Source organism: Spermophilus citellus, assembly GCF_964194105.1.
Source record: "Spermophilus citellus genome assembly, chromosome: 6".
In the NCBI taxonomy this organism is placed as follows: domain Eukaryota; kingdom Metazoa; phylum Chordata; class Mammalia; order Rodentia; family Sciuridae; genus Spermophilus; species Spermophilus citellus.
Window position 1 is genome coordinate 66421022 of NC_138187.1, and position 13102 is coordinate 66434123.

Sequence of the window (13102 nt, forward strand, 5' to 3'; positions counted from 1 at the left end):
CAAAGGTTCTCAGAAGGTTATAAAAATGAAATTCGACTATCCTACACTTTTAGGAAACACATGTAAAAGAAATGAAAAAGAAGAGGCAAATATAATCAGAAGCACAAAGAATTAATGGGAAATATAAACAAAGGTGGCAGTATCAATATCAACTTAAATAAAACTCAAAGCACAAGTTACAAATCAGAAAGAAAGTTACCTTATTCAGATAAAAGGTATGATTCTCAATTGAGATACTGGCAATAAATTACATTAAACTAAAAGCTGACAAATATAAAAAAAATTAATGAAAGAAATCACTGATAAATAAATTTAAACCCTTGCTCAGACAAAAAATAATTATAGAAAAGTTGAGCAACAGGGCTGGGGTTGTGACTCGGGGGTAGAGCACTCGCCTAGCATGTGTGAGGCTCTGGGTTCCATCCTCAGCACCACATAAAAATAAATAAACAAAATAAAGGTATTGTGTACAACTAAAAAATAAATATTTAAAAAAAAAGAAAAGTTGAGCAACATATTTAGCTTCTTGAAATACAACTTTAAAACTAAACAACTTTGCAGGTAAATGGATGGAGTTGGAGAATATAATGCTAAGTGAAGTTAGCCAATCTCAAAATACAAATGCCAAATGTCTTCTCTGATATAAGGAGACTGATTCATAAAGGGGATGGGAAGGGGAGCATAGGAGGATTAGATGAACTCCAGATAGGGCAGAGGGGTGGGAGTGGAAGAGAGAGGGTATGAGGGTAGAAAAGACGGTGGGAATGAGATGGACATCATTACCCTAAGTACATGTATGAAGACATAAATGGTGTGAATATACTTTGTATACAACCAGAGATATGAAACATTGTGTTCTATATGTGTAATATGAATTGTAATACATTCTGCTGTTATATATAACAAATTAGAATAAAAAATAAAACAACCAAAAAATCTGTGTAACTTCACCAAAACTGATCATAAAATAGCCCATAAACACAACCATAAAAATTATGAGAAAATTAATATTAATTTATTAATAACTAGTAACAAAAGTTTAATTGTAACTTCATAATCTGGGAAGTAGCCTATTGGATCAAAAAGAAACTCTTGGTATACAATCACATTCTATTTTAAAAATTATTTTAACAAAAATATATATTTTTTGTATAGAGAAAGACTAAAAATTTAAATGCTTTCCATTTTTTATTAATGTAGAAACTTTCTGCCACATAATAGCAGAAAGTTTCCCTATCTGGAGTTCATCTAATCCTCCTATGCTCCCCCTCCCATCCCCACTAAGAACAATAGCTCAAGTAAGATAGGTATTTTTCCTTTTTGTGTAACAAAGGGTGCCAGGGAAAGGTATACATCACAAGATCAATTAAGAATCCACACTGGCTCTGCCATCCTCCATATGGTTTCCAACTCTGTACCTAAGGTGGCTATTATAACTGGTATAACATCCCAGCCAGTAGGAAAAAAAAAAAAAAAAAAAAAAAAGAAGGCAGGTATGTATTTAAAGGTGGCCCTACTCACATTACCATTCACTTCTCATTTGTCACACATCCACCCCTGCTCCAAGAGAAGCTGAAAAGCATAGGGTCTAGATGGGTAGCTCTACAATATGCTAAATCTAGGGATTCTGTTTCTAAAAGAAAGAATAGATTCTAAGGAACACTGGTGCCCCTTCCAATTTGCTTTCAAACTAAAAAAAATAAAATAAAATAAAATAAAATAAAATTCAACTTATTAATCAGGAAAATTACAACAAAACCAAGAACAGATTATTTGCAATGTTAGCTAGATGTTTCTCAGTGCCAATAGTACTACTATATATCAATCTAAGAAAATAGAAAAGAACACCAATACATTCTGAAGATGCCTGGGTCCTATTCCAATACACAGGTTAGAAGGTATGTGGAAATTTATCGACTTTCTCTATATTTAAGGATATTTAATTCAATGTATTGTTTATATTCACACTGATCTATCCAAATGATTTTTTTCAGGTCAACTAAGTTTCAGTCTTTACAAAATATCTTCTAACATCAGACAGAAGTTAATCTTTTGCTAGCAAAATAACTTTTGAAATTTGAGAACCAGGAATTTTTTTTAAACAATGTTACTAGGGCATAATTCACAAATAGTAATGCATAAGCATGCCCACATACACAAACGCACGCTAAGTATACTTTTCAATGGCTTTAGACAAATTTATACACTCTTATTATTACTGCCCTAATAAAGATACAGAACTTACATATCATCCCAAACAGTTCCCTTTACTGCATACAGGTTCATCACAACACACCCTAAGCTGTAGGCAACCTGTCTATATTTGTCACCATAGATTAAATGTCTTTTCCAGCATTTCTGATGTACTAATCTGTGTAGTAAATGGAATCACAGAGTTTGTATTCTTTTGTGTCTGGCCTATTAGCATCATGTATCTGAATACATTTATATTATTTGTGCATGTCAGTACTTTACCCCCTTTTCTATTGAATAGTATTCCACCACAATGTTTGTTCAGTTATTACTTGATGGATATCCGTTTCCAGTTTGAGGCTCTTAAATAAAGCTGCTACAGGCTGAGCATCCCTAATCCAAAATTCTAAAATGTGAAATGCTCCAAATACCAAAATGTGTTGAATGTCAATATAAAGTGCAAAAAAAGTCTTAGATTTTGGAGCATTTCAGATTCTGGATTTTTAGATTAGTGATGAGCAACTGGTAAATACTATGAAATATTCCAACTTAAAAAAATCTGAAATACTTCTGGTCCCCAGTATTTCTGATAAGGGATAATCTACCTATATAAGCATTCATGTACAAGTCTATATGTGAACATATCTTTTCATTTTTGTTAGGTAAATATTTAAGAGAATTGTTGGGTCTTATGGTAATATAAGAAACTACAGTTTTCCAAAAAGGTTTCAACATTTTACATTCCCATTAGCAATATGTGAAAGTTCTGATTGGTCCACATCTCAGCCACTGGTACTGCTCGTTTTATTTTTAATTTTAGCTATTCTAGTGAGTATATAACATTATCTTATTATTTTACTGATTTGTATTTTGCTGAAATCAAATGATGTTAAACACCTTTTCCTGTACTATACTAGCTATTTGTAATCCTCTTCTGCCTATTCTTTAAATAAGATTGCCACATTAATGAGCTACAAGAGTTCTTTATGTGTTCTGGTCATAGAGCATTTGTCAAGTACATGTATTGTGAAATGCAAAGAATTGCCTTTATAATATATTTTTATATCTTTATTTTTATTTATTTATTTTTATGTAGTCCTGAGGATCAAACCCAGTGCCTCACACATGTGATGCAAGCGCTCTACCACTGAGCTACAACCCCAGCCTGACTTTACATTTTTTTAAAAAAATCCATTGAAGAATATGTTTTGAATTTTGATGGAGCCACATCTATCAACTTTTAATCTTTTATGGCTCGTGCTTTTTTATCTTTAGAAATCTTTATCTACTCCAAGTTTTTAAATATTTTCTTCTGTGATTTCTTCTTCAGGTTTTACAGTTTTAACCTTTTTTATTTAGGTCCATGATTTCTTTCAAGTTATTTCTGTGAATGGAAGGAAGGTCTGAGTTAACCTTTCCACATGGATATCCAGGCATTCCAGTACCATTTATTGAAAAGACTACCTTTTCCTCATTGAATTTCCTTAGCATGACTTTTGAAAATCAATGGACTATAGATGCCTGGATTTGTTTCTAGTATCTCTATTCCATTGATCTATATCTATCCTTAGGCCAATACTGCCTTGATCACTATAGTTTCAAAGAAAATCTTCAAATTAGGTAATGAACGTTCTGTAATACTATAAATTTTATTTTTGCTTACTTCTCTAGAGTCTTTTTATATCCATATAAATTATAAATTCAATTTCCAATTTTTCATTGGTAGGGAGTACATGTACACCTAATTTTGTAAATATACTTTGTGTCCTACAATCTTTGTTAAATTCAAATATAAATTCTAGTGGCTTCTGGAGATTTCTTAGCATTTTCTTTGTACAAGACCATGTCATTTGCAAATAAAGAACATTTTACTTATTCCTTATCAATATATATGCCACCTGCTTCTGTTTAACGCCTCACTAAACTAGTCTGGGTCTCCATTTCAAAAATAGAAGAATGCAGGTAGAGTAGGCCCTACTTGGATTTTTCCGCTCCTTAAGGAATTGAATTAAATGGCCATTAAATGAGATTTTGGCTATAAATTTGGTGTATATCTCTTTCTTGAGAAAGTTCCGCTCTATGTCTAGTCTCCTGATAGTTTTTATCATAAGTGACTAATGAATTTACTCTAATGATTTTTCTATAACTATTGACAGGATCATATATTCTTTTCCTTTTTTTCTGTTTAAATAATAAATTATGTTGGTGAATTTCAATGTTAAAACAACCCTGCATTCCTGTAATAAACCCACTTTCTATATATTAATGGATTTGATTTCCTACCAACTTATTCCTACCATTTCAGTGGATCGGAAGGCTGAGGCAGGAGGATCACGAGTTCAAAGCCAGCTTCAGTAAAAGCGAGGTGCTAAGCAACTCAGTGAGACCCTGTCTCTAATAAAATACAAAACAGGGCTGGGTTTAATCCCTGGTATCAAAAAAAAATCTGAACTTATGAACATAACTGTATGTAGTTTAAAGCCTATTTCATTTCATCCCTGCTTAGATGTGTACCAAGTAGCTGGATGACAGAGAGGTTTTTAAGACATTAAAACATTTCAAGAATTTCTTCTTCTGTCTTCATTTATTGCTTCATTACTGGTTTTAAGAGATGGGTGCATATTTTAGCCTTTTGCTATGGTCAAGTGAAAAATTAAGCTCCATTTGCATCGGGGCAAGAGATCAAGAACCATGAAAGTGCAATGCTCATACTATCTTTATAATCTCTCTCTCCTCCTAGTAGGATCCTGGCTCAAGTCGAGACAAGAATATCAATAGAGAAGATAATCCAAAGTACGTGTGTTGAGTCAGAATAACAATTTTGTTTGGGTGAAGTCAAGATAATTATTAGGAAGAAAGCAGAGTTGAATCTAAAGGACAGAGAGAGTGAGCTATAATGGAAAAGGGGCAGCAAAGTCAGAAACCTAGAGAAGATATAGAAACCGGAAGAGATTCAGGTAAATTAAGGAATTCAGGCCTTTCTTGGAGAGTCAGAAATAGTATATTCATCAAAACTCTATTTTCATTCATCAGAACTCTATTGGTATGCCAAAACACACCTTGGGGCCAGGTGTGGGGAGGCCCAGATGCTAAAGGAAGTTGTGCCAGGCCAGAGATAGTTTTTAAACATTATTCTATCACTGAGGTGCTAGCTTCCAGAATTGATCAAATATCAAATATTTTAAGGCCCTGAAAATCATTCTTTCCTGTATTATTAATTCCAAGTACCTCAATTCAGCAGTTATAAGAAATATGAATTTGCATTTCAGGCCATTACCTTACTCAGGTCTAACTAAAAATGCTTGCAACTTAAAGTTCTCCACTACTTAAGTCATATTTTTCCCTCTTTGAAGAAAAGGGAAGGGACTTCCTGACCCTCAAATAAAACATTCAAAACACAGTTGCTACTTCTCAAGGAGTTTCTGGAATAAGGGTAGAGATGAGATGCATTTTCCACTTTTAGCAAACTATAACCAAAGGCTTGGCAAATTTTGTTTAGTAACTAAAATCTATTAAGAATTTATGTATGTTTATTTACTTAGACAAAAGGTCAATCAAAATAGTGAAAAAGTCTCAAAGAAAAATTTTTGGAGGAGCACTTGGCCAATCAGACCAGAAATCAGCACTGAAAGCAACTCTTCTTCCTTTCAACTACTGACAACTATAACCTAAAAGTGATGTTTACTTGTGTGGAGAAAGTTTCCCAATACAAATATGGGAGAAAGAATCTGAGGACTGTGAGAAGAACTGCTTCTGAAAAAAAAAAAAAAAAAAAAAAGAGAGAGAGAGAGGATTCTAAAAATTAATATAATCTCTGACTTGGGAAGATCTTAGAAATGAACTCTCCCCTCTCTACTCAACACATATTTCTTCAACAACATCTCAACATCTCGAAAGAGGGACATCAGCCTCCATTATACGCTGTCAGTGATGGAGAATTCACCTTTTTATAAAGTAGCTCAAGCCATTTTCATGCGGATGTAACTGTTGCCAAGTTATTCACTATAGTGCTATTTATACTGAGTCTAAATCTCTAACTTTTTCCCCTTGTTTCCAGCTATGTCTTTCTATAATCTTATTTTTTTAAATTTTTATTTAGTTGTTGATGGACCTTTATTTAATTTATTTGTTTATACGCGATGCTGAGAACCGTACCAAGTGCCTAACATATGTTAGGCAAGTGCTCTACCACTGAGCCACAACCCCAGCCCCTCTTTAATTTAAAACTCCACTCCCTGTTATACTTGAAAGCAATTCAAATGACAGAAACTATAAAATTTCTAGTGAGACATCTACTACTCTGTTATACTTGAAAGCAATTCAAATGACAGAAACTATAAAATTTCTAGTGAGACATCTACTACTACATTGCTAGACAATTCTAAATGTGAGCTCTTTCTTTTCTCTTATCTCCACTAGCCAGGCATAGTGGCACATGCCTATAATCCCAGCAGCTCCGGAGGCTGAGACAAGAGGATTGTGAGTTCAAAGCCAGCCTCAACAACTTAGCAAGGCCCTAAGCACTAAGCAAAACCCTATTTCTAAAGAAAATATTAAAAAAGGGTGGGGATGTGGCTCAGTGCCCTGGGTTCAATCCCCGGTACCAAAAAAAAAAAAAGTTTTATCACCATTGGTACCAAGTTACAGGCTAAGCTAACTAGAGAGAGGGTTTAGCACAGAGAAGGAGGTGAAATGAGCCAATTATAAATAGATTTGGAGTATCAAAGGAGTAGCAAGGAGGCAAGTGTGGGTAAAGCAGAGTAAGCAAAACAAAAATTGGAGAAACATTAGACTTGGGGTTTTATCTTGAGTCTGGTGAGTAGCCACTGAGGTGATCTGAAAAGGGGACTAACAGAACTGTTTAACAAACCAACTCCATTTCTAACTCCTGACCAACTGACTGAATCTGAAAAGCTGAATTTCACCTGTCATATGCACAATGACCCCATCTCTCATCTCTGGCAACTGTCCTGGTTTCTGGATCCAAGTTCCCAAGCCAACTAAGAACTTCTAGCTACCTAACTGACCAAATGCATGTTGTCAGCATGTTCCCCAGACATGCCAAAAGTTCCTGGCATATGATCAAAGAAGCCTACAATAAGTGAGTGTTCTGTAATTTATCAGGTTAAGAGGTTAATCAGGTAATAGAAAACAGCTGGCATGTTAGGGTTCTGCCATATCAAGGGTAGAACAAGAAACAGGAGAACTTATGCAGGCTGGTCTCCCCAGAAGAATCTGTTCTAGGTCACGCAGTGTGATCTAGTACTCTTTCACAGAAAAATTAGAAGTAATCTGAAGTTTACTATATGTCCATGAAAATGTGTCAGCATTTCCTAGAAGCTGCTAAAAATGTGAACCAAGTTTCGGGTACTGCATACAAAGGGATATTGTTCTTTTTGCCCCATAGTCTCAGGGATAGCATACAGATACCTGTTACTCTCCCAGCCTCATTTATAAAGGGAATTCCAATCTACCTAACAGGTTTAGTGAAGATTAAAATAAAAGTAAAACACCTGGTTTGTAATTGCACAATATATATTAACTATTCTCTTTTATTCTCACTTTTATGACCACAAAATAACAACCAGCTAAATGGTAAGCATGTCCTCAAAAACAGCACTTTTAATGCTCTTCTAGTACAGAATAATAAAAGTTTCATTTGATTTATTTGTTTTGAGTGAAATATTATATGATCAACAGATTTCAAACTTGGTCTGAAAAAAAAATTAACCTTTTTTCCAAACCTCCCTATGAAAGTTGGAACAATAATGCTATATAACAAAGAAGTAGTGTTGTAAATTCCATTAACATAAGATTAATAATACCAATTCTGAATAAAGATTATTAAGCAAAAAGAAATCTCCAAACCTTTAAGAGTCATTCAGGCCTGGGTTTATTGTTTTAAATGTCTATATCCTTAATTGTAATATATTTCTATTTCCCTTTATGAATTTTAACTAAAATTACTAAAGTTGGCAACAGAAGCAGGAAACCATTCATAAGACTAGCATGGTTATTTTATTAATGAGAAGTTACATAACAGTTTCAGTGAACTACAGAGTTTCATTCTTATGATCTTTTAATATTTATAGAAATTTAAGAGTTATCATGATAAAGTCCATTTTGGAAACAGAATTTCTATTATCTGGCAGCAATCGACTCTAAATTATTTTAGCTCAATTACAGAAAGGCTATTTAAGTTATGTTTATCTTTATTCATACTCATTAACAATAGGTCAACTATGGCTAGAACTTGACCTAGAAGCTCAAGTAGGTATAACTGAGCAAAACTATACTTAACAAGGTCTTAATTCCAAACCACTGAGTCACATCATTGACATTTTGTCTCTAGTACACTAACAAAGGGGGGGGGGCAGCATACTGAGAACCATTTAAAGGGCCTGCTTGTATTAAAAGAAAATGTTATAGAAAATGATCAAAGAATACACAAATGTCTTAAAGGAATCAGAGAAAGCCTATAACTAAGTACTAGGACAAGTTCATGAACAGTATGCCAATGTTCAAAAAAATGAAATTCCACAATTCCTATGATTACATTATTTCCCTCCATCTCTATTTCACAGAGTCTGTATTTTTAAAAGTAATGAATAATTTTGATTTTTTTCAAACCATTACACAGAAAATCTATTTCCAAATTATAATTCTCAAATCAACAAACTTTGGCTTTTTTGCCTTAAGCTTATTTTGGAATAAGTTTAGACGTACAAAATAGATTCACAAACACAGTATAGAGTTTCTGTACACCCTTCACCCACTTTCTCCTAAAGTTAACATCTTGGCAACATTTATTAAAACTAAGAAATTAAAACTGATTTGTTATTTTGAACTAAACTAGATTTTATCTATTTGTCCATTAACACCTTTTTTTCAGTTTCTAGATGCAATTCAAGGTACTTTGCACTTAATGATTTTTTTTTAATGCAGTAACTTTTGGTATACTACACTTCAATGTCTTATTAATGCTATTCTTATTATGGTTATTATAGAAAATAAACTGAAATTACCTGGAAAATATGATTGATCATTAGGTATTAGAGAAAATTGACATGAAGAGTCATGTAAATGTGATACTTCTGCTAATGTATTAAGAGAAAAAGAAGTAAATCACTCAGATATGGCCCATCGCCTTTGCCATGAACCTATGAAATCAAATGACTTAATGTTTCAGAAATAGTTCTTCAAAAGAGCCTTGTCACTTACCTATCTCCCAAGGCTCTTGTAGTCATAAGATACAGAGTAAAGCTTTTCAATTAATTCTGTAATAGAATATAAAGTAATATTATAATCATATATTCAGATAATCCAGTTTTATCCAATATATATAAAAATTACTTTCTTTTAATTTTCAACTTTCATTTTTAATTACTGTGTATTTGTATTAAGATAACAAAAAAAAACTAATTTCAAGGAACATAAGTGCATGATTTATTACTATTATTATCTTTACTTTAAAAGTGAAAGCACATAAAATTGAATAAAAGTTTTAAGATGTATAGAAAATGTTCCAGAAATAAAAGAAATGACACAATGAATAAAACTGACTAAGAAGAGTGCTTCACATTCTTTTCTAAGTGCATAATGCTGTGGAAATTACTAAACAGACATAAACAAGTGAATCATATTGAGGGCATATCCTTTTTGATGGGAAAACAGTAATCAAGAATTTGGTGTTAGGAGACTTTTGAAAGGTAAAGTGTCCATGTGTGTCAGTTTCCCCAAGACAATCCTAATTTATGCCACTGTCTCAGCGCCCCAACCAAATTATCATATGTCCTAGATTTTTCATTTTCCAACTTTTTTTTTCATGGTACCACTAATTTCCAACAATTTTTTTCATAGTATGAAATAAACTGGGACACATTTGTAATTTTCACTTAGGCTCTGGCATGAGCTCAGACTCATGTATGAGATGCACAGGCAGTGAAGCCATTTATTAATTTAACATATAGTTAAATCTGAAAGACACCTAGCAGTAACCTACCTCTTATAAGTATCATAACTGACACCTGACTCTCAAAGAGTGTACCCAAAAACCCAATGCTGCTGCCTCAGCTTATGACTTGCCCAAACACACAATGAAATAAAAGCAGGCAGAGAAAGTGTTTTATATTTTACTCTATAAAGCATGACTTTTCATCTAGATCAAATGACTTTATAAAAAATCTTAGTTTTGATTTAAAATTGTTTTACGCAGTCAAGGTAAAGTGATACATGTTAATTTTCTTGGCTTCACTAACAGAAGAAGTTCAGTTTAATGATTTCAGCTTTCTATCAGTGTCAAATGGAAAAATCAATTCCAATAATGGCTTGATTGCTCCATGTAATTTGTGAAATCAAAGTAAAACTTTTGGATGTTCATCTTGTCGAACATGAAACACCTGATATTGCTGTAATTGCTATTTCAATTCAGTTAAAAAGTTCAACAGTAAAGACAAAATTACAGTTGGCTCTCATTATTCAGAATAGTTAAGTTTTATAATGTTACCATAAACACTTAATTAGTGAATACCAAACTATTGTTCCTAAGAGATACAAAGTTAGGCTGACACTCTCTGGTCACATTTTCATCAGCTGATGAAATGTACCTTTGTTTTACATATGTTTCTGTTTCAAGATATCTTATTTAATATATATTGTTGATTCACTAATAACTATAATAGAGCACTATAATACAGGTCTGAATGAAGCTTTCTAACACATTATTTTTTCTGTAGGTACATCATTAGCTTTCTTGCATTTAGGAACACTACACAGCACTTAAATTCTATATTGGATAGTTAAAAATTTTTAACATCAAAGTCACTAACAAGAAGCATTAAAAACAAAACAAAACCTCAAAACACTGCATAGACCACACAAAGGACACTTATTTACACTATTAGAGCTGAAAGAAGGCAGAACATAAGTGTTCAGCTTAAAACATGTGTGTTGAGCAATCCAAATTTTATCACTACTCTGTGTTGTCTGTAGTTGTTCATTCTACTTAATGATTACAAAAGATCCATAATTAAATTTACAAGAATAGTAAAATTCAAAAAATAAAATCTACAAATAAGAACCAACTCTATACCTCTATTTTTATAGTGATAATACAATTACAAATTTTGGTAGAGCATATATAGCATCATAGTAAAAACATTTTCACTAAAATAAAAACAATTATGGAACAGAAACAAACTTGGACTTGGGTTCTGGTTCAGATATAATTCAAAACTGTGCCTAGATAAACTCTAATATACCACTACCAATAAAAATGGAAGCAATTTCACAACTCCATCCACAGAAGCTGTTATAGTCTGACAAGTTTTATGAAAATTTATACATACATAAAGAAAGTGAATTAAAATTTTTTGTGAAAAAGATAATGTCAAATTTAAAAAAATACTTCATCATAGTAGTACGTGTTTTCTTTTTGTTACCTGTTTTAGAATTCTTTGAATCTTTTAAGATCCATTTGGCAAAATCAATAGCACTGATGATTTTCAATCACTTTCTAAATCTGGTTTTATTTTGTTCAAACTCAGTTGGAAATAGCTATGGATTAAAAATGTGTCCCCACTGCAAAACACTTAACGTTTAAGTCCTAATACCTAATGTGATAGTATTTCCAGGTATGGCATCTGAGAGGTGATTAAAGTTAGATTAGGTTATATAATTGGGACCCTCATGATAATATTAAGGCCTTTATAAAATAATGAGACAAGATCTTTCTCTGTCTCTCCTTTCCTTCCTCTTGCTCAAGTGCACACACAAAGGAAGGGTCATATAAGGACATAAGATCAAACCAGTTCTACAACCAGGAAGCAAGCCCTTGTCAAACAATGAATCTGCCAGCACCTTGGTCTTAGACTTCGCAGCCTCAAGAACTATGAGAAATAAATGCTTGTTATTTAAGTCATTCAATTTATGGTATTTTATAACAGCAGCTAAAATAAGAAAAAATCTTTTAATTCAATATGTAATATTTAAAGATAACTTATTTATAATACATGCCAAAATGAAATAAACCTAAGAATGAATCCCTAAAAATTAACAGCATGTAAATTTGATAAATTTTTTCAAGACCTATAAAATAGATACAATTTATGTAACAAGCTTTGTCTTCTAAAAATTTTGTCTTCTAAATAGAGCAAAAAAGACAATATCTGTGAAATAATATGGGCTGGAATATTTACATGCTAAGCTATTTCAAAACTTCAAAATTTTAGAATAATCTCATTTAGTAGAATTTGCTTTGAAATTAACAGGTACCTTAGTATTTATAGTTTAAGATTCTATTCTAAAATTTTTTAATCATAATTTATAGAGGATAGCATCGGTTTAAAAGAAATCAACAGAATTTTTCAGTTTTTAAATTTAGCAATTTGCCAGGTGCGATGGCACACACCTATAACCCCAGCAGCTCGGGAGGCTGAGATAGGAGGATCATGAGTTCGAAGCCAGCCTCTGCAAAAGTGAGGTGCCAAGCAACTCACTGAGACCCCATCTCTAAATCAAACACAAAACAGGGCTGAGAATGTAGCTCAGTGGTCAAGTGCCCCTAAGTTCAATACTAGGTATCCCCTCGCCCCCCCAAAAAAACTAGCAACCATAAAATGCAACTTTGATAAAAAACAGTTTTCTGAGGCAATTAAAAATAATACAACCAATTTTTTAAAATACATTTTTCAGAAATATGTAAATACCCAGTTTATGACTAAAACACAAAATAATATATATGAACATTTACTGTTCTTTTTAATGTTGAGAAACTCAAAAGAACAGTTTTTATTATGCTTTAATGAACACAGATAAATGTTAATATTTTTAGAATAATTTTCCTGATGGGACTATTTTATAGGTTCACCAATGATAAAAAAAAAAACAATGTCAATGAATAAAATCACAT

The 13102-nt window shown here is 32.5% G+C and overlaps 1 protein-coding gene across 34 annotated transcripts in view; it reads right to left on the reverse strand.

Moving 5' to 3' along the window:
- Window positions 1-13102, reverse strand: part of ZNF438 (zinc finger protein 438) — a 183599-nt gene that overhangs the window by 139362 nt on the left and 31135 nt on the right. For 28 of the 34 annotated variants that reach the window (XM_081298823.1, XM_081298811.1, XM_081298794.1 and 25 more), the window contains exon 3: window positions 9415-9470. The exons of 2 other annotated variants lie outside the window; for them this stretch is intronic. Coding sequence is in view for 5 of the 32 variants with exons in the window: in XM_081298811.1 (XP_081154937.1) it covers window positions 9415-9440 (26 nt within the window). In the remaining 27 variants the exon portion in view is untranslated. Of the gene's footprint in view, window positions 1-9414; window positions 9471-13102 lie in introns of those variants that run through there. 4 more of the 34 variants (XM_081298806.1, XM_081298809.1, XM_081298792.1 and 1 more) reach the window with 4 other exon arrangements.